At 42.8% G+C, this 26,128-nt stretch overlaps 1 protein-coding gene across 1 annotated transcript in view; it reads right to left on the bottom strand.

Moving 5' to 3' along the window:
- Positions 1-26,128, bottom strand: part of LOC137525001 (sodium channel protein type 2 subunit alpha-like) — a 310,605-nt gene that overhangs the window by 118,426 nt on the left and 166,051 nt on the right. Inside the window, exons 11-14 of the mRNA XM_068245618.1 lie at positions 20,949-21,242; positions 18,230-18,607; positions 4,050-4,182; positions 1,035-1,273 (exon numbers count right to left, since the gene is read on the bottom strand). Coding sequence (XP_068101719.1) covers positions 1,035-1,273; positions 4,050-4,182; positions 18,230-18,607; positions 20,949-21,242 — 1,044 coding nt within the window. The remainder of the gene's footprint in view (positions 1-1,034; positions 1,274-4,049; positions 4,183-18,229; positions 18,608-20,948; positions 21,243-26,128) is intronic.

Here is a 26,128-nt window from a genome sequence, read left to right as displayed (position 1 = left end):
TTCCTGAATTTTTAAGGCCGCTGCTAGCAGCAGCCGCTATAATAATTTTTCTGGTGCGTGTACATGCCTGCCTAATTATTCTTCCTGCACTGCAGCTGCAACAACAAAACAAAAGGCATGTACATGTGCCAATTCCCCTTTCGTGAACATTACCTTGCCGCGGTGAAGGGGCTTGCGTATCACAATGAAGCAATGAGCACCGGCTATATGAGTGTCTTGGGGGGGGGGGGGGGCACACCCACAATAATAAGGTCCTTGCTTCATTGTGGAGAGACCAAATTTGATCAGCTGGACAGTCACTGTTCTGTCATTCAGCTACCTCAGCCCGGCGACCATATGGGCTGGAAAGCCGCCATCACCTGCACTCTCGTCATGGTGCGCACCAGTCCAGCATGGCCGTCACTACACAAACAGCTGTTTGCGGTGTGTTACACAGTGAGTTTGGTGTGTCAATGTGAAACAGTACTCTAATTACACTCCCTGATTGATGTATACATATCCAAGATGTTTTAAAGCACTTTAGGCCTGCAATTTAGCATTCAATGTGATTTCTGCCCTTAAAACGCTGCTTTGCGTCAAATCCAGATTTTTCCCCGGGACTTTTGGCATCTATCCCACTCCACCATGCCCCCCTCCAGGTGTTAGACCCCTTGAAACATATTTTCCATCACTTTTGTGGGCAGCATAAGTGTTTCTAGTTTTCAAAGTTCGCCTCCCCATTGAAGTCTATTGCGGTTCGCGAAAGTTTGTGCGAACCGAAATTTTGCAGAAGTTCGCGAATCCGTTTCGTGAACCGAAAATCAGAGGTTCGGGCCATCTCGAGTCCCCAACTGCCTCACTTGAGGTCTTTACCAGGGCTAACAGTGGCATAGTGGAGGGGACTGGGAGGATAGCGAGAGAGTACACAGCCTACAGCCTGCAGAGGGCTGTAGGAAGCCCCAGGTAGATATAAATCCTTCTAATTTCAATGTAACTTTTAGAAAGCACTGCAACATGTATTGCCTTAAAGATAATAATAACAAATTGCAACTCACCAAATTTCCAACATACAGCACGTTTGCAAATTCGTCAGTTATGGGGTGGTGCTCCATAGCCATAAACAAGGTGTTTAGAACAATGCAGATGGTGATCGCCAGGTCGACAAATGGGTCCATCACCACCATATTTAATATATGCTTTATTTTCAGCCAGGAGTCACAGCAATCCCATATCAGATAGGTGTTGGCAAACTTCATCCAGCACGGCGGACATTTTTGCCTGGATTCTTCCAATTCTGTAGCAATTAGAACATTTCTCAGTTACATTAATAGGGGAAAAAATGCACTGTAACAATCACAAGAGAGGCAGATTTTTTTGATTTTCCTATTGGCACAGCCTGATAAGTAATGTTTCTTGGAGTCAATGAATGGACACTTCAAGCGCACCTGAAGTGACATGTGGCATGATGAGATAAACATAGGTGCATATAGTACAGGTCCTACTAAGAAATTGTCTGAAGTCCCTTTTGTTTTCGCGCATAGCAATTGTTAAACAACACAGTGATGTTTGTTTACTATGCTACTGCTGACTCTAGCCATCATGTAGCTCTACACTGTAACCAGTAGATAGCACCTCCTATGTGGAGGCTGAAGGGAGAAAAGACATAAGTAAACAATCACCGCATTGACTGCTTGAGTGACCTGTCGTGGGTGAAGATGGAAGATCCAACAAACACAGAACATTTATATCACGCTTTTCTCCTGGCGGACTCAAAGCGCCACAGCTGCAGCCACTAGGACGCGCTCTATAGACGGTAGCAGTGTTAGGGACACTTGCCCAAGGTCTACTACAGGTGCGGGCTTACTAAACAGGCAGAGCCGAGATTCGAATCCTGGTCTCCTGTGTCAGAGGCAGAGCCCTTAACCATTACAAGATGGCAGGTATCAGAGGCTATGAGCCAATAGGGACTGCAGGAATTCATTTAGAGTTCTTTATAAGTACAGCTGTAAGTAAATAAAAAACAGCACTAAAACTCCTATTTTAACTGGCTCTTTCTCTGTGACAAAACGATTAATTAATTAATTAAAAAAAAAGCCTTTTGAGACATGCAGAACCTCTGGTTCACGGGATGGAATACATAACTTTAAACTGGACAGTGACTGACAGGATTTGTAATCAGTTCTTTGGTAAAGTCTGACGCTGATAAAACCTTAACGCTCAGGGCAGAGCCAAGTGAAAATATAAATGTCAAGCCATTGCCTCCCTGATGACTTCTACGGAAAATATGACAGAGTCATGTGGGTCCCGCATCCATGTGTCTTCTTTGCCTAATCGGCATCTAGAAGGTGTAAATTAACCTTCATGACAGAAAGCCTACATCAGCAAAATGTTCTACACAGCAAAGACCAACCAAGGGTGAAAAACGACTCTATGCACCAGTTATATGCCAGCTTTGTACAGTAGGTGCAATAGGTTATGATGACTGAAGACTGTTTATTTAAGAGAACTCTAGCCTTTTGGTGAAATAAATTGGAAAAAAAGCACCTAGAGATGTTCATTTTAATCACTTTCTAACGGTGCAGCTATACAGTAATATTTATTTATAGTAAACTCTGAAATCGTAAATCTCTGGCTATAGTAATCTCAGTCCCCTGGTCCCGATTACGCGCCTGTACCAATATACAATATATGATTAATTCTGATATAGTAATCTACTTGGCTCCGTCCCTTGGCGTTAACTATAAAGGGATTCTACTGTATTGGCTATATCATGGGGTTTTGTCCTTGCTCCTCCATCTTTCAGCTGAACATAACCAATCCTCTATGGCAGGGGTGTCAAACTCAAATGCAAAGTGGGCCAAAAATGTACACTGGGACCTAGTGGCGGTCCAACCTCAATATCTAGTGGCTACCTTCCTCACTTCTCTGTTGTCTAAGGCCCTCCTGAACCCCTATACAGTTCCCTGGGTCCTAGTGGTCCTCCCTCCCCTATAGAGTTCCCTGGTGTCTAGTGGCCCCCACCCTCCCCTATACAGTTCCCTAGGGTTTAGTGCTTTTCCCCTACCTTCCCTATATGGCTTCCAATGTGAGCTAGGGCTTCACTTCCAATATAGCTTCCCTGGTGGTCTTGAGAGGGCTAAACATAATGAAAAGTGGGGAAACCACTTGAGGGCCAAATGTAATGGCTCTGAGGGTCAGATTTGGCCCGCAGGCCAGAGTTTGACATGTATGCCCTATAGTAAAACATTTCCCAGATAGTAACAAAAACAGATCAAAGGGGATAAGAGGCGGTCAGAGCTTTGTCTTGCTAGATTTCATGGCACTAATTTTGCCTGAGAAAGTGGGCAGAGACCCACGAAACACATCACGAGTGTTCTCAAATAAATTTGATTGCCATATATTTTGTGTCATCTTTAGAAGTAAGCCCTCATTTTCCTTTTATGTGTTTTTGATGCATTTTATCATCAATTTGGGCACCTTTTATCCCTTTTGTGCTATTACCCTCCATTGGAGGGAATCTAGTTCCCAGCCTGCCTTGCTTGCATGCATCTGGTTCCAGACCTTTTCAGGAAAGGGACCACACCTACAGACATCTAGGAACACCCAAGTGGAGACGGGTTTATTACCTCCACCTGCTTATTTGGTTAGTTGCCTTGGTTGCAACTCTCGTTTGTGAGTAAGACTTCATTACACTTATTTCTCCGTTGCCCGGAGGTAATCCACCACTTTGGGCTCCTGCTGTCTCTATATTTTCCTCTAAAAAGTGCATCACCCTACCCAGCTAACAGAAAGAGTCAACCATAAATGCCCTAGATACTTACTAAGAATGGAAACCAGGCATTGTGACATCTATCACTGCCAATATTTTACTATTGGGAGCTGGCTAACAAGAATAATAATAATTAAGATAATAGTCTTCTCTGACCTGCTATTTCAGATGGTGTACATGCAATAGCTGAGGTCAGACCACATTGCACAAGACAAGGCGGATTATGGACCACAATTGCATAATGCCAATGAAAACAGTACTACTGCCCCAAAACATCATGTGATAAGTATGGAAACCTTACCTTCCATGGTATTTGTAAGATTGCTGGCTATGCTCAGAGCCCTTTGCCGCATCATAGGATCATCCAAAAAATCCATTGACACATGATACGAACTCAGCCTCCTCTTCCTCAGCTCAGTTTCCGTGTTGGTACCCTAAGACAAAAGTGAAAGTTACTAGAGGTGAAGGTGGAATCCGTTGTTCTGTCCTCTGCTTATAAGGTCTGGCTGCCTCATGCATCATGCGGCTTATGTAGCTCTCTTCAGTCTCAGGTAGGAACTAAGGACTTATCTTTGGCCTGGAAAGTTAGCAGCTGCGTGGCTGGCCACATGCAAGAGCGGTTTGCTTTTCCTATATAGCAGCAAAAGGCAGCCAATAACAGAAAAGGTGGCATGCCACTGCCCGGCGCAAAAACGCTGCAGTCTCTGTTAGCTTATTATGCCTTTTCTTTATTGCTATTCCACCATTTTGTGGACCAAACTGTTGTTGATGATGTTGGCTACACAGTATTGATTCAATTCACAAAATGGCCGCTTTAGCTCTGTGTAGGTGACATGTATATTTTACATGTACATTTTTGTTGCTCTGAAAGGCATTCATTAATAGCGGTTATAAAATAGAACACCGGCTTCATTTAGTTCCCAGGGCCTCTGTTGCCTGGTGTGTCCCTGCTGGCCCAGGACCCTTACAAAAGGATCTTATTACCACTACCTAATTATCAATCATTTTGTAATACTAAAATTAGCGATGGTCACTATGAGTAGTTATGAGTACAAAGCTACTCGTAATAAAAAATGAAAATTAGATAGCCCTGCTCGCAGCAGAATAGGGGTGTTAACTTACCAATGTCGTTGCCTATAGCCAATGCATTCTACTTAAAGAGAAACCGTGACCAAGAATTGCACTTCATCCCATTTAGTAGCTAATACCCCCTTTCCCATGATAAATATTTTCCTTTTCTCAAACGGCTCATCAGGGGGGTCTGTATGGCTAATACTGTGGTGAAACCCCTCACACAGAGTGATGGACTATGGTCCTGACAGTTTCCTGTCTGTGAACCTCATTGCATTGTGGGAAATAGCTGTTTACAGCTGTTTCAAACTGCCAAAAAAGCAAGCAGTATCTCCTTCCCTTGACTTCACCTGCCAGCAGTAAAAATGTCACCAGGTGATAAATGTCAGAATGTAAATCAGGGATAGGAAATATTTTCCAATGGGCAAACACTGACTAAATCATTTATACATAATTATTGTAAACATTAAGCACTTTTTTTATTATATTATTTTCACTGGAGTTCCTCTTTAACCCCACTACTTCCTTCTTAAAACCCGGAAGGAGGAAGTAGTGGCATTATGATGCGGACTGTGAGTTGAACGCAACGGCTATAGGCAGCAGAATACGTAAGTTACCCCACCCCCTGCAGCGGGCAACGCTATCTAATTTAAATTTCAATTATGAGTAGCTACGTACTTGTAGCTGCTCCTTGTGACCATCGCTAACTGCAATATTGGGTGAATAAGGGGGGAAAAATGTGAGAATCAAAAGAAGCCAGTGACTAATTCATTACTACCAAAAAAAGTAAATATCAGTTTTGGATAGATTTTCCTGTAAGGTGTAACTACATTGATATACTCACATGCAGTATTGGAAGAAGTGTAACTTTTCAGTGTAATATACAATATAACATTTCAGCGTAATATTTTGTAATAAGCAGTTATGTCCTCTCATCCCTCTGCAGACATTTTGCCCTGAGGGCTTTGCATTTTACAATACTGCTGAGTTGCAAGTTCACAAATGGACTGCTTGGCTCTGATTCATTAAAGGGAACCTGAGGTGAGAGAAGCATGAAGGCTGATGTTTATTTCCTTTTAAATAGTGCACATTGCCTGGCTGTCGTACTGATCCTCTGCCTCTAATACTTTAAGCCATAGACCCTGAACAAGCATGCAGATCAGATGTCTATGACAGATGTGACTAGATTAGCTGCATACATAGTTGGAGGGGTGTCGCAGCACCCTAGAGGAAAAGGAACAGGAGACCAAAACGGGAGCCCAAATAGTGTAGTATGTTAGATAGGAAAAGCGTGAAGAAAAGAAATTCGAAATACTACTCACAAAGGCGGGTTGCAACGGGGCAACGAACCGCAGGAAGCAGGTGGAGACAATGAACTCGACTCCACTCCGGGTGGTCTGGCCAGTCCTGAATGTTGTCGCTCTCCTTATAAAAAGTGACAGTGAACCACAGAGGTAAAGACCACAGGTGTTCTGTCTCAACCCCTACAACAGGGGACGTTGGGGGGTAAGTTAAGCACAGTTAAAGGAAAAGAGGCGCCCGGGTATGTATAAAATGGATTAAAACTAGTTTCAAATCAAAAAAGGTGATGTGGCTTACCTCAATAACGAAATTCTTGAATTAACAAAGAATACTATTTAGCACAGGCAACGCGTTTTGTGGGTCTCAGCCCGCTTCCTCAGGCCAATTACAGTGCCAATTAGAAGAAAAACCAATAGCAATAGATAGTATAGAATAGACTAGAGAGGCTCCCTTTGCTATTGGTTATTGGCACGCTTTTCCTATCTAACATACTACTATTTAGGCTCCCGTTTTTGTCTCCTGTACCGTTGCCTAGGCCGCTGCGACACCCCTGCAACTTTGTATGCAGCTAATCTAGTCACATTTGCTAAATAAAATTATTTGAGGTAAGCCACCTCACCTTTTTCGATTTTAAACTGGTTTTATTCCATTTTATATACACCTGGTAGGGATGGTCATTCCGCGGTAAATCCGCATTCTGCCATTGCCAAATACCGATTCCGCTTTCCGCTACCAATTCCGCATTCCAATGCGGAATTTCCGCCGGAAATCACGGAAATTCCGCCCGATTTTAACATCGATTTTCTCAAAAACTATAAGGTGTTTTTGAAAACTTTTTTTACATCTTGTTCAGGAGAGTCTGTTTAACAAACCCTGAAAATTTGGTGTTTCTAGGACTTACGGGGGCTTTGCTATTAACCGGTAAAGTCAGCGGATTTTTACTGTAATGTAAATGCGGAAAATAAGCATATGCAGATTTTCTGCATTTTACATTACAGTAAAAATCCGCCGACTTTAGCGGTTAATTAGCAAAGCCCCCGTAAGTCCTAGAAACAACAAATTTTCAGGGTTTATTAAGCAGAATGTCCTGAACAAGATGCAAAAAAAGTTTTCAAAAAGACCTTATAGTTTTTGAGAAAATCGATGTAAAAGTCGGGCGGAATTTCCACGATTTCCGGCGGAAATTTCCGCGATTTCCGGCGGAAATCCGCCTAACGCACTTGCATTACCGATTTCCGCATCCCGATGCGGAAATGCAATTTCCGATTGGAATTTCGGAAATTGCATTTCCGCGGAATCCGAATGAGCATCCCTAATACCCGGGCGCATCTTTCCCTTTAACTGAGATTAGCTGCATGCTTGTTTCAGGTGTGTGATTTAGACCCTACTGAACAGAAAATCAGCAGGACTGCCAGGCATCTGGTATTGTTTAAAAGGGAATAAATATGGCAGCTTCCATGAGTCTCACACATCGGGTTCCTTTTAAACCTTTCTATTGAAATGGTTTCTCATACTGGCCCATATGCAATTATCTTTTTCTACTGGGTTTTCTCCTAGGCATTATTTTCACACCTTGGCACATATGCAATTACCTTTTCCTCCTTTTCCTAGCTTATATTTTCAAACTTGTCAATAAAATTCCCTTTAAACCACCAGCAAGCAAGAAAATATGCAAAATTATTTTGGTAATACTTTTTTCACCAACTTTTTAGTACTTTTTCAATTTCAAAGTGCTAAAAAGTTATTTTGAAGAGAAGATGAAAAATTATCAACTAAGAGAAAACAAAAATTATTTTTACATTTATGTATGAGTCAGTTTGTTTCTCGCATTGATTGGGGCAGAAGATGGGAGATATCTGCACAGATATCCAGAAGTGAACATGTGCACCAACCATAGCCTCTGGTAGGAGGAGGAGAAGGCTGAGCACGGCTATAGGGGTTCGGGTGCACGCTGCGGTAAAATTCAACATGTCCTCCAACTTGCACCGGCATGCGATTCAGACGGCAATGCTACTGGCGGAATAGGCAGTGTTTTCCAGCTCAAATCACTTGTGGGGAAACGCTATGGATTCCCCCGCAGTGGAAAAAGACCCTTAAGGCTTGTAAACACGCTTTACTTAAATCACCTGAGGTGGCCGATAACAATCGCCTCAGCCAATAATCAAGCATGTGTATGGCAGCCCCCAACCCACGAATGATCCACGCGTCGGATCAACTCACCCGTTGGTCGGCCAACTCCTTTGAAGACACCATTCACACCCGCCCATCATGTGACGCCTTCTCCCCCCCCCCCCCCCCCCACATAGCAACAGTATACGTTGTCAGCTACACAGCTGATACGTGGCTGTACAGGCGGACCTGATAAATCACAGGTGTGTATGCACCTTTAAGCTCTGCTAATAAAAAACAGTTCTTTTATTTGTTATCTCCTTCTAGTTTCAGACATTGCAGATGATAACAGTAGTATAGAAAGATGCAGGGGGGACAATCCTAACATTGGAAATGGGCCAATTCACCAGCAAGCAGAGCACAGTCAACTGTGAACAAACCTTCTGGGGCAAGATGTCCGTAGAGGACAAAGAAAGCATATTTTCTGATAACAATAAACCGAAAAGTTAAACTGCTACAAATTATGAGTAATCTGGTAATTTCATCAATGTAATTTCAGTTACACTTTAAAGAAGAGCAAGTCCTGTTTTAAAGGATACCAGAGCCAAAGTAAATAGGTAAAACGAGATGAGCAGGCATGTAGTGGAAGCTGCCTAAATCCCCCTTCCGGGTCGGCCAGGTCGGGCATCACTGCGCAGGCATGACGTCATGCGCTCCTTGCCGCGCGATGTAGGATGCTGATCTAGAAGAGGCTGCCGGGGGGCATTTAGGCAGGATCGGAGGGGCAGAGAGGAGAATCAGGATAGCTTCCACTGCATGCCTGCTCATCCCGCTTTTCCTATTTACTATTTACTTCCGCTTTGTTATCCTTTAACTTTTACAAGAATTGCAGTATTTATTATTAACTAATTAAAAAATATGTGTCAAGTTAAATGTGTAGAGCACTGTTACTCTCTAAAGGTGGCCATTAATGATCCAAATTCCTGAGTGATCAACCGTCTGATCCCATCATTGCGATCGATCGCAAACAATCGTTCAGGACCACCATCGGTGTGACAAATGATAAGCAATCCGATAAGACTAAAAGAATCCTTACAAAATTTGGATCAATGGAATGATCGATTGAACGATCGTTAGTCGTCGATCGGAACCATTTATGGCACTCGATCCAATCAATCACACAGTCAAACGCCCGGGAGATTGTACCGTTAATGGGCACCTTAATGTATATCACAATATGAAGCGGAGCCAGCAAGATAATCAATACTACCAGCAGTCTTTAGTATCACTGTTTACCTCTTCATTTTGCCCTGAGGTTGCTGTAGACACAGCTGTGTCTGCGAAACACATAAGTGTCCACAGGTTTTTCTTCTTCCAGGTGAGTCAACAGTAGCTCAAGCCAAAATGAATATTCCACAGATCAATATTTTAAGTTCCTTTAAAGTGGGATTATACTCCCAAGCCTAAAATTTCAGTAACATGAAAGAACATTTGAAAGCATTCCTTAGTATTTCCTGTGTGTAAAATTGTTTATTGTCACTGCAGAGAGCACTAGAAGCTTTCTTATCTGTGGTCATTGGCAAAGGAAAAATCTACTTGTTCCTGCCTCACTCTGCCCCTCTCCCTCTGATGAAGTGACTCAGCTGTAGTCAGTGGTAGTGGGGCAGAATAAAGACACAGAAACATGGAGATTCTTTCCTTTGCCGAAGACCAGATAAAAAGAAAACTCCTTTTGCTCTCTGCAGTGAAAATAAATGTTTTTACTCGCAGGAAATACTTGGGAATGCATTTATATGTTCTTTTATGTAACTAAGAGTAGTTACTGAAATTTTAGTTTTGGGAGAATAATCCCACTTAAATGCAATATGGTACAAGACAAGTTGCACTTTATGCCTGAGGAAGAGAATTTTGTAGGCATGAAAGCTTACATTCAAAAATGTATTAATTCAGCTCATAGAAATAAGGCCCAGTGCACACTGAGCGGTTTTAGCAGCGATCCACCAGCCGCATCCGCCAGTGCAAACGCTTGGCTAATGTATTTCAATGGGTTGGTGCACACCAGCGGTTTGAGGTATTTTCCAAACCGCAAACATGCCTCCTGCTGCACGTTTGCTGTTTTCAGAAGCGTTTCATCCTCAATGTAATGTATAGGAAAAACGCAAACCGCTGTGGAAAACGCTACATCAGAGCGGTTTTCCAGGCATTTTTGTTACAGAAGCTGTTCAGTAACAGCTTTTACTGTAACTGTATTTGTAATCTGCTACACAAAAACGCTCCCAAAAACGCTAGGCATGTTTAGAAAACGTCTCTAAAAATGCCTAGAATCGCTCTGAAATCAGCCCCAAAAACCGCTAGCGTTTTGACGATCTGCTAGCGGTTTTGAGGTGCACTGGGCCTAACTGCCTTAAATGGTTTCTCTTCTCTGCTATCTGTTGCTATCCAATACCAAATATGACTGCGTTTTATTTTAAAAGTTGATTATGTCACTGTCCAGGCTTACCATATTGGTATTTCAGGCATGACTGAGCTTTAAGCAATACAATATTTTTTTTCTAAAAAAAACCTAAAATCAAATTAAAAGAACTAATAAAACATAGCACCTGACTACTGCTTTTACTAGGAGGTCTTTTTGATTAAAACAAAGGCTTGATAACGCAGGAGAAGCACCGTGAAAATCTTCAACTCACTGATAATTCCACTGAAGACTTGTAGCAGTGAGAGCAATGCTCAACTCACTGCCAGGGCAAAAGGGAATGCAGAGGTTGTTGTGACTGCACCGGGGTCCCTTGAACCAGAGGGTCCCAACAAGGTTCCATCCTTCAAATGCTGTAGTAGCTCTTGATTGGTGCTGCGCTGGTAATCATCACCTCTATGTGCTTTGAATAGTGGTAATAATTAACAAACCGTTTACATCACTCTGATGAAACCTCTCTGACACTGTTGTTGGCTGGTATTGGTGCTCCACAATACTTGTTATGTATAGTGCTCGAAGGGGCCCAAAGTAAAACTCACTCTATTATTCACTCTATAAATAATAATAATAATAATAATTATGTTGTATTTATAAAGCGTCGTGCCTTTAGAGTATATATATATATATATATATATATATATATATATATATATATATATATATATATATATATATACAGTGGTGTGGAAAACTATTTGCCCCCTTCCTGATTTCTTATTCTTTTGCATGGTTGTCACACTTAAATGTTTCTGCTCATCAAAAACCATTAACTATTAGTCAAAGATAACATAATTGAACACAAAATGCAGTTTTAAATGATGGTTTTTATTATTTAGTGAGGAAAAAAAACTCAAAACCTACATGGCCCTGTGTGAAAAAGTGATTGCCCCCCCCCCCCTTGTTAAAAAATAACTTAACTGTGGTTTATCACACCTGAGTTCAATTTCTGTAGTCACCCCCAGGCCTGATTACTGCCACACCTGTTTCAATCAAGAAATCACTTAAATAGAGCTATCTGACACAGAGAAGTAGACCAAAAGCACCTCAAAAGCTAGACATTATGCCAAGATCCAAAGAAATTCAGGAACAAATGAGAACAAAAGTACTGTAATTGAGATCTATCAGTCTGGTAAAGGTTATAAAGCCATTTCTAAAGCTTTGGGACTCCAGAGAACCACAGTGAGAGCCATTATCCACAAATGGCAAAAACATGGAACAGTGATGAACCTTCCCAGGAGTGGCTGGCCGACCAAAATTACCCCAAGAGCGCAGAGAAAACTTATCCGAGAGGCCACAAAAGACCCCAGGACAACATCTAAAGAACTGCAGGCCTCACTTGCCTCAATTAAGGTCAGTGTTCACAACTCCACCATAAGAAAGAGACTGGGCAAAAACGGTCTGCATGGCAGATATCCAAGGCGCAAACCACTTTTAAGCAAAAGAACATTAAGGCTTGTCTCAATTTTGCTAAAAAAACATCTCAATGATTGACAAGACTTGTGGGAAAATACCTTGTGGACCGCCGAGACAAAAGTGGAAGGTGCGTGTCCTGTTAAATCTGTCCTAGAAATAACACAGCATTTCAGCAAAAGAACATCATACCAACAGTAAAATATAGTGGTGGTAGTGTGATGGTCAGGGGTTGTTTTGCTGCTTCAGGTCCTGGAAGGCTTGCTGTGATAGATGGAACCATGAATTCTACTGTCTACCAAAAAATCCTGAAGGAGAATGTCCGGCCATCTGTTCGTCAACTCAAGCTGAAGCGATCTTAGGTGCTGCAGCAGGACAATGACCCAAAAGACACTAGCAAATCCACCTCTGAATGGCTGAAGAAAAACAAAATGAAGACTTTGGAGTGGCCTAGTCAAAGTCCTGACCTGAATCCTATTGAGATGTTGTGGCATGACCTTAAAAAGGCGGTTCATGCTAGAAAACCCTCAAATAAAGCTGAATTACAACAATTCTGCAAAGATGAGTGGGCCCAAATTCCTCCAGAGCGCTGTAAAAGACTTGTTGCAAGTTATCGCAAACGCTTGATTGCAGTTATTGCTGCTAAGGGTGGCCCAACCAGTTATTAGGTTCAGGGGGCAATTTCTTTTTCACACAGGGCCATGTAGGTTTTGAGTTTTTTTTCTCACTAAATAATAAAAACCATCATTTAAAACTGCATTTTGTGTTCAATTATGTTATCTTTAACTAATGGTTAACGGTTTTTCATGAGCAGAAACATTTAAGTGTGACAAACATGCAAAAGAATAAGAAATCAGGAAGGGGGCAAATAGTTTTTCACACCACTGTACATAGTCACTAACTGTCCTTCAGAGGAGCTCACAGACTAATCCCTACCATACTCATGCTAGTCTCCTTATCACTGCATATGGGTATAGGTTTTATTTAGACATGTAGGCCATAGTTTTTGAGATCTATGTGTTGATTTGATCTGCCTTTTTATAGTAATAAGATTAAAAAATAATGAGGTTTTATTAATCTGTGTGCACAAAAAAGCCAGTATGTTATCCAATAGTGATATGTCATTCGCAAAGTTTACCTCCATGTTAAAGTATGGGGCAAACGCGAACTTCACTAAAATTCACGTACAACCAGTTTGTCACATCACTACTCTCCAAGCTATTTTCTTTCTTAATTTTTAATGAATTGTCGGATTGTGCACATAGGTCATTTGGGAGGTAATATAGCAAGAGTGGGTGCACAGCACACCGAGTACTTGATCACTTTATATTTTACAACATGTCTAATCAGGATCGCTAAACTGCCCACAATCAGATGCGATGAGGGCAATAAATGGGCAGCAAATTGAATCAAATGGGATTAAATTTGCCGGATGTCAGCTAGAAAAATAGATACATGTATAACCAGCCTTAAGCCATTAAGGCCATCACACACGCAAGATTAAAGTGGGCTGAGGCTGCAAATAGTGACCGCCTTTGCCTATAATGGGTTTGTACAGCAGCCCCCGACTGCCACTTGACCAGTTATCCGCCAAGCTGATCAACACGGCCTAGCGACAGCCAATAGCTTTGTTCTCCCCACTCGCCCCTCCCGCCGCAAGACATCACATATGTGCAGCTCCGTCAACCCTTTTCCCCTTTTACAGGCTAACGATGCATCAGTACAGTGTTGGCCCAATGATGTTGCTGTGAAGTCCCGTCAAGGCGACATCCATCTAGCGTCTATACAGGCATTAAGCATGCAGAATGTAGCATTTCATTGGCCTGTTAAGTAAACCCCTTGGCTTACGTCACAGCCAATCAAATGCTACATTCTTTGAGTAGTATAGTATTACATTATGGCCTCAGTTACCGCATATCAGTGGCTTTCCAAGGCAGTACACGCTGCAAGTTACATTTCAGTTGGGTAAAGCTATCTAGTCCCACATTTCTGCTACCCAACTACAGCTGCAAGGATGCCCTAAAAGGAGACGGCAAATCCTCCATTGAAAAGATGTAGTCATCGGTCAATGTGGGCGGTAAAGGCTATTAGAAATATTTGCCAGAAGATTGGGTGTGGGGGGATTGTCATTGAAAAGCAGTAGTTGTCTCTGTTAGTTATCATTTGATTTGTCCTACTCTGCTTGGGGAAAGCCTTTAGAGGGCTACATCAGTTAAAGCGGACCCAAACCAAACATTTTTTTAATTCAAATATTTAGTTGCACCACTCTGACACATACAAAGATAAATAAACACTCCTTCAAGCCTATGAGCATTTCAGTGCATGCTTTTCACCCTTCTCTTTCCATAACTAGGGTTATACAGGTGGCAGCCATTCGTAATTCCTCCTTTGCTGGACACCTTTTACTCCACCAGTCTGCCGGATTCTGTCCCGGCAATATGAAAGGAAGGGAGGGGTTCCTCCAATAAATGTAAAATATTTTATATTTGTCATCATGCAGCTGAAAAAAGGCGGTTATTTATTATTATAAGTTAGAAAATAGATTTTATTTCTGAAATCTTGTATGTTTAATTTGGGTCCACTTTAACATAATGAATAATTTGCAGATGTGCTGCAAAAAAAAGATTTGCCTTTGATTTCCTATTGGTGGTACAGCCCTGAGCCTTCAGATCCTAATAGCAGCAGCTGCAGGTAAGACAGTTGGAATGGATGATGAAATATTTCAGCATTGGATCTCTCCGAGTTTATGCATTTTGTTGGAAGGGCTAGCCTTTATGTGAGTATTATCGGACTGGTTGGTGCCCTAAAACTCCTGTTTTACTAGTCTGTAAATATTCTCACTTGCCAGCTAATTGCTGTTTCTGACCTAGCTATGATGTGCACGGCCAGTATGGCCATGGGTCACGTTCATTTTGGCATTGGTGGTGCCAAGTAAATTTGGGCAGTTAATAGTGGATATGACAGTGAATTTGGGCACCGGATGTGCCTGAGTAAAATAGTATGTGCCGGAACTGCCCCCCTTTAGAAATTGCTATTAGCGGCTTTTCACAAGGGCGGCTACGGCAATGCCCATTATTGTTAGGTATAGCTAGCGGAGAGTTGGTGTTAGGAGTAGGTAAGAGTGGGTTAGTGCTAGGGATAGGTATTGGGTTAGTTTTAGGAGTAGATGGGGTGGTTAGTTTTAGGCACAGATAGGGGAGGGTTAGTGTTAGGAATAGGTGAGGGGTGGTTAGTGTTAGGCACAGATAGGGGAGGATTAGTGTCAGGAACAGGTGAGCGGTGGTAAGTATTTGGCACAGATAGGGTAGGGTTAGTGTTAGGCATATATAGGGGAGGGTTAGTGTTAGGAAGGGGTGATTAGTGTTAGGCACAGATAGGGGAGGTTAGTGTCAGGAATAGGTGAGAGGTGGTTAGTGTTTGGCACAGATAGGGGAGGGTTAGTGTTAGGAATAGGTGAGGATAAGTTAATGTTAGGCACAGATAGGGGAGGGTTAGTGTCAGCAATAGGTGAGAGGTGGTTAGTGTTTGGAATAGGTAGGGGTGGTTAGTGTTAGGCATAGATAGTGGAGGGTAAGTGTTTGGAATAGAAGGGGGTGGTTAGTTTTAGGCATAGATAGGGGATGGTTTATGTTAGAGATGAGATACAGAGGATGATAGTAGAATATTGGTAAAATTACAGATATTCTACTTTAGTGGATAATAGAATAATGGTAACATTACTGACATTCTACTACTGCTATTATGCGCCCAATTTTACATGTGGCATTTTTAAATAGCTTCTGCTATTTTTAAAGGGAATGTACAGTACTTTTGAATATGTGTTTTTATTTATGCATTGGGTATATTACTAAAACCAATTATAATTTGTGAAATATTGCATATCATTATACCCCCTATGTTATTTGTAGCCAGCAAGTGGAGATTCTGAGGAAATTAAAAACAAAACAAAAAAAATAAAAATAAAACACAGCATTGTCACATTGGCAGCAGACATTCTTAATACTGCAGTAGTGAAGGTCAGACTCAATAACTTAATGCTTAGAAAAGGAAGAATGGCAATGGTGAGTCATTCCTGAATTGACTGACAGTGTACGTTGTGGTGTTGTTATCAGATCTCCGAGTTACAGCAGTAAAATGAGGCTGTACAACTAACAAATATTGTTTTGCACTCCTTCTGCTGGCTACCAATAACTCACAATGAATACTGATATGCAGGGGCGTAACTAGACATCCCCAGGCCCCCCTGCAAGAATATGAGCAGGCCCCCAACGCACCCTGGGGCCCGCTCATGGCCGCTTTGGGGGGGCAGGAGAGGTCGCAGCATGAGGTGAGAGCTTTGCACATCAGCGCGGAGGGGGGACAGTCCCCCCCTCCCTCATCTCGGGCTCTCCCCTCTGCGCTCCCCTCCTGCATATATCTAAGTGTCAGCAGCGGCGGCGGCGGCAGCAACAGCTATAATTACCTCCATTCACCACCGGAGGTCTCCGATCTGCAAGGGCTTCATATCACTTCCTGTTTTAACAGGAAGTAATGTGAAGCCCTTGCAGAACGGCAACCTCTGTGGTGAATGGAGGTAATTATAGCTGCCGCCGTTGCTGCTGACACTTAGATATATGCAGGAGGGGAGCGCAGATGGGAGAGCCCGAGGTGGGGGAGACTGTCCCCCCTCCCTGCTGATGTGCAAAGCTCTCCCCTCATGCTGCAACCCCTCCTGCCCCCCCCAAAACGGCCATGAGCGCCCCCCCCCCCCCCCGCAGGGAAAGGGGCTGCTTCCCCTATTGTTACGCCAGTGCTGATATGTAATATTTCATGATTATCTGATTAATATATGTTACTGAACATAATAAATTAAAATAACATAATACGTTCTTTTAAAGTTACTCTTTAAAAGTTAAAGGATACCCGAGGGGACATGTGACATGATAAGATAGACACGTGTATGTACAATGCCAAGCTTACAAATAACCATACTGTGTTCCTTTTTTTCTTTTTCTGCCTGAAAGAGTTAACCATTCATTTATGCAAATGACAGTTTCTCTCCAGTCCACACCTAGTCAGACTATAGCCTAATCCACTGATAAGGAACTACAGCCATAAATCTCTTGCCTGGCAGATAACAACATCTGAGTGCAGGAGATAGATAAAAAGGTCAATAGTTCATGTTTTAGCTCTGGGACACTGAGAGTGTGTGAAAGACTGTATCATTCATATGATTATTAAACCTACTTCTTTAGCTTTTATAAAGAAAATAAAAGTGTGAAAAAAGTCACCTTCAGGAGTTGTTTATCTCATCAGTTTATTTTCACCTCGGGTTTCCTTTAACAGTGCAATAACTAATAAATGTATTTTACTCTACAGAGCAGTGATTATTGATCATTCCCGTAGAAAAGTCCCAGACTGCCAGGCAATCTCCAGTTTAGTCTGGGGCGTTGGGAGTGTAGGGAGGGGAGTAGTGCACATGAAACCTGACCTCTAGTCATGGGATTGGACAGCTGCCTTGGTCATGTTTATAAATTATTGTGCTACATACTTTAGCATGTAGTGAAGTGGTGGTGAAAAGACAAAAATAGTTCTTCCGGTATACGACCTTCATACTAATATATATATTGGGTATAGGGGCATAAATATAGGGATAGCAGCTGGAGGGGGGGGGGCAGAGCTGAGGGAGTGCAAAATACTTCATCCAAACAAGGGGGCCCATCCTCAATATCGTGTGTTGTTGTGACCACACTTGTTAGGGGTTGGGGGGAGGGGTCATGATAGCCTGCAATTGTTATATGTCTCCTGTAAGATTGGCCACCAGATTTTAAAGGTCTCCAAGGGTAGACAGTGAGAGGGGAATATACATTGGGATGGGAGGGATCATAGTTTTGCTGAGGATCTCCATGACTTGTAGTTACACCTCTAATTATGTATGTATACATTTTAGATGTTTAGATCCTAAACTTAGATGGACGTAAGATTAGTGTATTTCTGTTAAACTATGTTGTTAGTATATTATAGGCATTGCAAAATAAAGCAGTCACATTCAAAGCTTGACCAACCAAATAAGGAGTGTTCCTGGTGGAAGCACCCGTCAAAGGCTACCATGCCTAAACTATTTGAAACTTCCTTACATTGTCATCAGAAGCTGGTTTATCTATTATCACCTCTGGCAGAAGGAGTCCAGCAGGCGATGTCGGTGATGGACCACCCAGCAGAGAGACCACTCCATTGCAGTCCACCGTGCTGTGCATCTTCCCGTTCACTGGTAGCACCGGCATGGTCTTCGATGCCTTGCTAGCTTGGCTTATAGTGCTATTCCGCCGTTCTGCGTGTCTGTGGGGTACAAACAAGGAGCCTCTCCTGCTCTCATTGTCCTCAAAAGTGCTGTGCTCATCATCTGCAAAGTCATTCTCCGATCCCACATCCTTCCCCCGGCCTCGGAAGCTGAACAGACTGGTTCTGCTGTTTCGTCTCGGTGAGAAGAGGGACTCCCGGACACTAAGCAAAGACTGTTCATGGAAGAAACAAACAAAAATAAATACAAAATAATGTATTACGGGCAGTTTACATTTAGTGATACATGCAATTGATTTTAGACCATTTCAGGAATTCCTGATTCTGATTGGAAGCAAAGGTAGCAATGAGATTTTGACTTATGAAAGTGCTAGGACCCAGAACATGTGATTCCCATGGGCATTCAGATTGAAAAGGAATTCCTTATAGCTATCTATTTGGCATCAACATGTTTTGGAAATTTGCATAGTGATGTGACGTATAGAAGGCACACATGTCAGGAACTGGTATTCAATAAGAAATCCAGACTCCAAGAATATTCACCCCACACCATTATTTTCCTCCTCTGATTAGGATCTTTACAAACCTTAAAAATATTTAAGAGACATCCTAAAATAGTTGTTAATATTCTGATGGCATCATTACTCTGACCGTACTCTGTCAAGCTACCAGCAGGGCCACTGGAATGAGTTGATACTACCTCTTGTACCTACTGCCTACGAGATCCAGGCCTACTGTTCCCATGGTTCCTACTGGTGACTGTTAGCTGCTAATACTCTGCTAATAACAGTAATGGCTGGTTCACATGGTAGCATTTTTGACAAAAGCGTAATTTGAGAGTGATTAACCGCTGTTCCATTCAAATAGATGGAAACATTTTAACCCGGTGACAGCTTTTGGGGTTGTTCATGTAAACGCCATAGTATATCTATCATCTTGTCTTGGACCCTGCATGTAGGGTCCAGCATCAGTGCATTTGGTGTTTCCATGTCCCCTATAGGGCTCAAAATGCAACGTGATGACGGAACACTGGGAACCGGTGCCGAACTCTCTTTTGTTCGGTAACGAAAAAACATTTGAGCCACCGCCAGCCACCCCACAGAACCTGGTCTGAACCAGCCCTTAATTTCTGCATGCTCAGAATGCTCCCAGCAACAGGAGTGAGATCAGTGGTTGCATGCAGCTGGAACCACGCATGCATGGTGGCCCCCGACTGGCTCAGATGGGGAAGACTGCGGAGAACAGAGGGGACTGGACAGACATCAAGGGATCCCACAGACCACAGACTATGGGGGGGGGGGGGCTGGAAGACGCCCCAGGTATGTATAAATCCTTCTGATATGTTTATCTCTGGTATACTTAAATCATTATTTAACAGCGGCAAGATGTCTCAAATCTAAACACTGGAAGGATCCATAGCCTCCTACTATAAGTGAGGTTCATAAAAATGTTCAACATGTTTATACGTTGGAACTGCTCACCGCAAGACTGCAGAACAATATGGGCTTTTTAAAATAAAGTCTGTGATGGTTCCAGCCTAAGGACTGGAGGTAGTTTTTAATAATCTTGATTTATTTTCTCAATGTAATATATCTTGGCGGGCATATTGGGGAGGACATATCTCGACTTTGTTTCCTTTCTCTCTTTTCTTTTATTCTACTATTTCCCTCATTTTTCTTCACTGAAAAAGTTGGTTCAACACCTAAAGGTTTTTCAGTTGGTGCACATCTATAGGGTTCTGTCTACTACAGATGATAATTGAGATTGTAACCTATACCCTTTACACGTTTGCTTTGAGACTGTATATGTGTAACATTGCACCATGTGCAAGGCCGGGTTTATACTTTTTTCACCCCGAAGCCAAGTTTGAAGGGACCAAAGTGCCCCTCCCATTCCATGTGTAGCTCCCTCTTCCATGTGTAACATCCATGTACAGTAGTGCCTCTCTTTCATGCACAGCTCCCTTGAGCATCAGTTTCCCTTTTTCATATTTTGCTCCCCATTTGCAGCCTTCTCTTTTATATGTAGCAACCCCTATTTTACACCCAGGTGCCCCCTGGGCTGCAGCCACCCAAGGCCTGGGCCTTTGTGGCCTTTCCAGAAATACGGCCCTGACCGTGTATGGAAGTCGTGTTGTACCAACAGTTTTTATCTTTTGTATCCTTAAACTTCATTTATTGGTTCAGACATGGACCACCGGTGTTCAGGGATGTTGTTTAGCGCCAGGATCGTCACCAGCTTTGAGATGAATGCGAGCATTGATCTCAATGTGTTTACCATTGTTTACCAGTGAGTATTAATGTGTCTCAGTCAATTTAAACCTTTTAGAGGCTACTCGGGTTCGGAAAAGTGTTGGCTAAACAAAACACCCCTCTCCAAAACAATGTCTGATTAACAGCATGCTCTGGCAGAAAGAAATTGCACGTCATCATCACTTCTACTTTCATGAAGAACAGCACCCATAATGCCTCACTTCAGGACAGTGGGCAGAGTCATTCTCATTATTTGTCTTTGTGAATTATGGAAAAAAGTTCATAACAAGAGTTGCTACAGTACCTGATGGGGGGAGGAGTTTTTGTCGTAGGTCAACCTCATTCCTTCTAAGGGGAAACGGAATTTTTTCAGGCTGCTCTCAGATGTCGACTTGTGGAATTTCTCATTGTCACACTTCTCGTCTCCGTCTCCCTGCTCCTTTTGCTTCCGTTTTTTTCTCCGGTTCCTCCTTTCCTTGGCACTTTTGGAGCTGAGCATGGATGCCACAGATGAACTTTCCGACATCCCTCCATAACCGGTTCCTCCGCTAAACTCCCTGGATCCGGGCACCCCCTCCTGTGCTGCAATAGCCGCTTGCTGAAAAGGAGATGACAGTTACTGTTCTAAAACCAAAAGACATTTTCTGTGCACTGAGATTATTTACAATATGATACCTTGGCAAAAATATTTATAATTATGTTCCATTTTACACTAAATGCTAAAAAATACCTAACAGTGTTAACCCTCCTGGCGGTTTGGCAAAATCCGCCAGGGGGCAGCAAATACGTTTAAAAAAAAAAAAAAAAATTTCATTTAGCGAGACGAGGTCTCGCTACATGATAGCCGCTGCTCTGCAGCATCCCCCCAGCCCCTCCGATCGCTGCCGGCGATTGGAGATCAGGAGATCCCGTTCAAAGAACGGGATCTCCTGGAGGGCTTCCCCCGTCGCCATGGCGACGGGGCGGGATGACGTCACCGACGTCATCGACGTCGTGACGTCAAAGGGGACTCTGATCCACCCCACGGCGCTGCCTGGCACTGATTGGCCAGGCAGCGCACGGGGTCTGGGGGGGGGCGACTGCGGCGATGCGTATAGCGGCGGATCGGCGGGTAGCGGCGGCGATCGGGCACTGCACGCAGCTAGCAAAGTGCTAGCTGCGTGCAGCAAAAAAAAATTATGCAAATCGGCCCAGCGGGGCCTGAGCAGTGCCTCCCGGCGGCATAGCCCGTGCTCAGCACGGGCTTACCGCCAGGGAGGTTAATGTGAACGTGAAATAGGTAAAACATATATTAGATGAAGTGTTACATAAGAAAAAGTACCACAAGGAGTTATACGATCATTCTCTGTATCTGCGCTGCACTCCTGCATCCCCACAAAATGAATAAGCAAATAATGTGTAGTGATGAGCACAAATGTTAAGTTAATCGCAATTTCACAACAAAATTCACAATTACGATGCAAAATTGTAATGGAAATTTCAGGAAAAATCACAATGAATTTTGTTTGTAAATGTAATCAGGAATCCTAACTTCGCATAATTTTGCATGATTTTCATGTAATTTTGGGCCGACTAAATAGCAAAGCAATTTTTCAAAAAGACCTTGTAGTTTTTGAAAAAAATCTATTTTAAAAATGCAAAGAAAAAATGGTTTTTAACTACTTGAGGACCATAGGCTTATATCCACTAGTGACAAGGCTATTTTTTTTACAATTTAGGCCACTGCAGCTTTAAGAGCTTGCTGCAGGGCCGTACGTATAAGCACACAAATGAATCCCTTTTCTGCCCACCAACAGAGCTTTCTGCTGGAGGGCTCTGATCACTGTTGTTATGTTTGTTTGTTTTTTTTTATTTGTTATTGTTTTTGTAATAAAAATACATATTTTAAAAATTTATTTTGTAACTTCCCTCCCTCACTCCCCCCGGCAGCCAATCCCAGTGATCGTCTCTCATAGATATCAACCTATGAGAGCCGATCGCTCTCTGTGCCTCCCAAGGGGATAGCCGAGTGCCACGGCTGTCCCCAGTACAGCGCTGCTTTAGATTGCAGCGCTGTACAATGTAAATAGACGGCTCCGCTACATCATTCAAGCGGGGATAAGGGCGCATCAGCGCCAATTGGTGTGGAGTGGTCGGCAAGGGGTTAAACTCAGAAAAATGCATTTTTAAAATCTATTTTCTCAACCACTACAAGTTCTTTTTAAACAATTTGCTTTTTACTTGTACCCACTATTCTCCTTAACCTATGTAGCGATTTTGGTGACAATAGCATGTTTGCGGGTTTTGCTATTGACTGCTAAAGTCGGCACAAAATTATGCAAAAATGACACAAAATTACGCATCGATTACACCACCAATTGCATTTATAAATTGTAATGACATATAGTAGTTGCAAAAATGTGCACAAAATGTTGTGTAATTGTAATTAGCTGATTACAATCATCATTAATTAAATAACTCTGTATCATTATACACATAGAAAACAGGAACCCACGTGACAATATTGGACCTTTCAATTTCTGTTAAGGCTGAGAAGTAATAGGGCATAATGTGTGGATAAGCTCCCACAAAGGAATTTCTTATTAGTATGCCGTTTAAAGCAAATGTGAAGCCAGCTTTAAAAAAAATTAGAGACTTGTCTATGGAGGGGGAAGGCTTTAGATCCCGTAGATCCTTCTGTCTTTGTGCCCTCGGTGCACTGGTGTTCGCTGTTGAAGTTCTGCACCTTCAGGACTCGTTGGAAGGATTTGGGAGCACTTGAGTGCTTTCAAAGACAGATGCATCCATACTGAGTATGCAAGCCTGGACTTACGCATAGTACGGACCCGCTCATTTTCAAAAGTATTTGGGGACCTGAGTATTTCCAAAGCATTCATGAAGACACCCTGAAGGTGTATATAACCAAGCTGGTAGAAGAACTTTACCAGGGCCCGGCGGTAGAATGAGGGGATGGAGAGCGGGCCGGGGAGGCTCCACAGGATCCGGAGCCTTCCCTGTCCATAGGTAAGTATCTACCTATTTTTTTGTTCTTATTAGGTGGCCTCAGTTTTACTTTAAAGGGAACCAGAAGCGAGAGTTATATGGAGGCTGCCATATTTATATTATTTTTTATATCCTTTTAAAAAATACCAGTTACTTGGCAGCCTTGTTGATCTCTTTGACTGTAGCAGTGTTTAAATCGCACACCTGAAACAAGCATGCAGCTAATCTTTTCAGATTTTTGTCAAAATCCTCTGATCTGCATGCTTGTTCAGGGTCGATGGCTAAAACTACTAGAGGCAGAGGGTCAGCAGGATAGCCAGGCAACTAGTATTGTTTAAAAGGAAATAAATATGGCAGCCTCCATATACCTCTCATTTCAGGTTCCCTTTAATAGAATTAACTGTCTATAATTTTGCTTAAAGCATAGGCAAACGCAGGGGCGGGGGGGAGAATTACAGCTGCCCAGAATCCCCCCTCAGACCAGGGCCGGTGCAGTGTCTGGGGACAGGCACAAGTTGAGATACCAGAATATCTGCAGGCATCCTGCAGCTCACAGCCCCGCCCCCTTTCTTTTCCTGCTACAGCTGACTTTGGATGTAGCAGCAGCGTGTGTACAGAGCATGGAGCAGCAGCATGTGCACAGAACATGGAGCAGCAGTGTGTGTACAGAGCATGGAGCAGCTGTGTGTGTACAGAGCATGGAGCAGCTGTGTGTGTACAGAGCATGGAGCAGCTGTGTGTGTACAGAGCATGGAGCAGCAGCATGTGCACAGAACATGGAGCAGCAGTGTGTGTACAGAGCATGGAGCAGCTGTGTGTGTACAGAGCATGGAGCAGCTGTGTGTGTACAGAGCATGGAGCAGCTGTGTGTGTACAGAGCATGGAGCAGCAGCGTGTGCACAGAGCATGGAGCAGCAGTGTGTGTACAGAGCATGGAGCAGCTGTGTGTGTACAGAGCATGGAGCAGCAGCATGTGCACAGAGCATGGAGAAGCAGTGTGTGTACAGAGCATGGAGCAGCTGTGTGTGTACAGAGCATGGAGCAGCTGTGTGTGTACAGAGCATGGAGCAGCTGTGTGTGTACAGAGCATGGAGCAGCAGTGCGTGTACAGAGCATGGAGCAGCTGTGTGTGTACAGAGCATGGAGCAGCTGTGTGTGTACAGAGCATGGAGCAGCAGCGTGTGCACAGAGCATGGAGCAGCAGTGTGTGTACAGAGCATGGAGCAGCTGTGTGTGTACAGAGCATGGAGCAGCAGCATGTGCACAGAGCATGGAGAAGCAGTGTGTGTACAGAGCATGGAGCAGCAGCCTGTGTACAGAGCATGGAGCAGCAGCCTCTTTACAAAGCATGGAGCAGTAGTGTGTGTACAAAGCATGGAGCAAGAGTGTGTGTACAGAGCATGGAGCAGCAGCCTGTGTACAGAGCATGGAGCAGCCCTGGGGAACTTTAACAGTGTCATGTATGAGCACAGCCCTATGCCCTGCTGTGTGAATGCTTCACCTTCCCCTTCATTAGCAATGTCAGGATGTCCTCATTATTATCTGTATCCAAACTGCTACTGATCGATGCCGTTGTCCGTCGGGCGGTCGGACTGGAAATTACATTATGTGTACCAAGCATGATGTCCTACCATATTATTGTACTGTATTGTTCGGGACTGAGGGAGATACAGGGATACCTGTGCCTTCAAACTTTCCCTGCAGGGGAGCTTCATCAGATCTATAAGCAATAGTTCGATGATTTCTGTAAAGCCTTGTGGAACAGTATCAGCACAAACTAAAATAATGAAGAAAAGCCACCAGCTTTTAAGACTAAATAACAAGGAGTTGAACTAGTGATGATCGTAATCTGCTAACTACGATTACGCGGAATTACACTTACATTTTTGCAATTATCCATACATGTAATTACAAATCCGTAATTCTATTGACTTTGTGCAATCATTTGAAATTATGCATTCATTTATGTGTAATTTAACCGTAATTTTGTGCCAAATTTAGTAGTGAATAGCAAAGCTCCCATACATGCTATTGCTACCAAAATTGCTACATATGTTAGAGAGAATATTCGGCACAAGTCAAAAAAAAATAATTTTTCAAAAAGACCTTGTAGTCTTTGAGGAAATGGATTTAAAAAATGCAAAGAAAAATGTTTTTTACACCTAGATAAAGAACAGTTTAAAAAACATTTTTGTTTTTATCTTTAAAATCGATTTTCTCAAAAACTGCAAAGTCTTTTTGAAAAATAATTTTTGTAACTTGTACCCACTATTCGTCTTAACATATGTAGCAATTTTGGTAGCAATGGCATGTATGGTGGCTTTGCTATTCACCATCAAAGTCGGCACGAAATTACGCGTAAATTACAAGTAAATTCATGCGTAATTATGAATGGGAACAATTAACTACAAAATTGCTTACACTGTTCCTCCGGATTTACGCATTACGATTACGATGCGTAATTGCGTATTATGATGCGTAATGAGCGTAATTTCTACTCAT

Source organism: Hyperolius riggenbachi, chromosome 7 (genome assembly GCF_040937935.1).
Source record: "Hyperolius riggenbachi isolate aHypRig1 chromosome 7, aHypRig1.pri, whole genome shotgun sequence".
Taxonomy (NCBI): domain Eukaryota; kingdom Metazoa; phylum Chordata; class Amphibia; order Anura; family Hyperoliidae; genus Hyperolius; species Hyperolius riggenbachi.
Note: the sequence above shows the minus strand (reverse complement) of the source record. Positions and strands in the feature narration are given on the sequence as shown.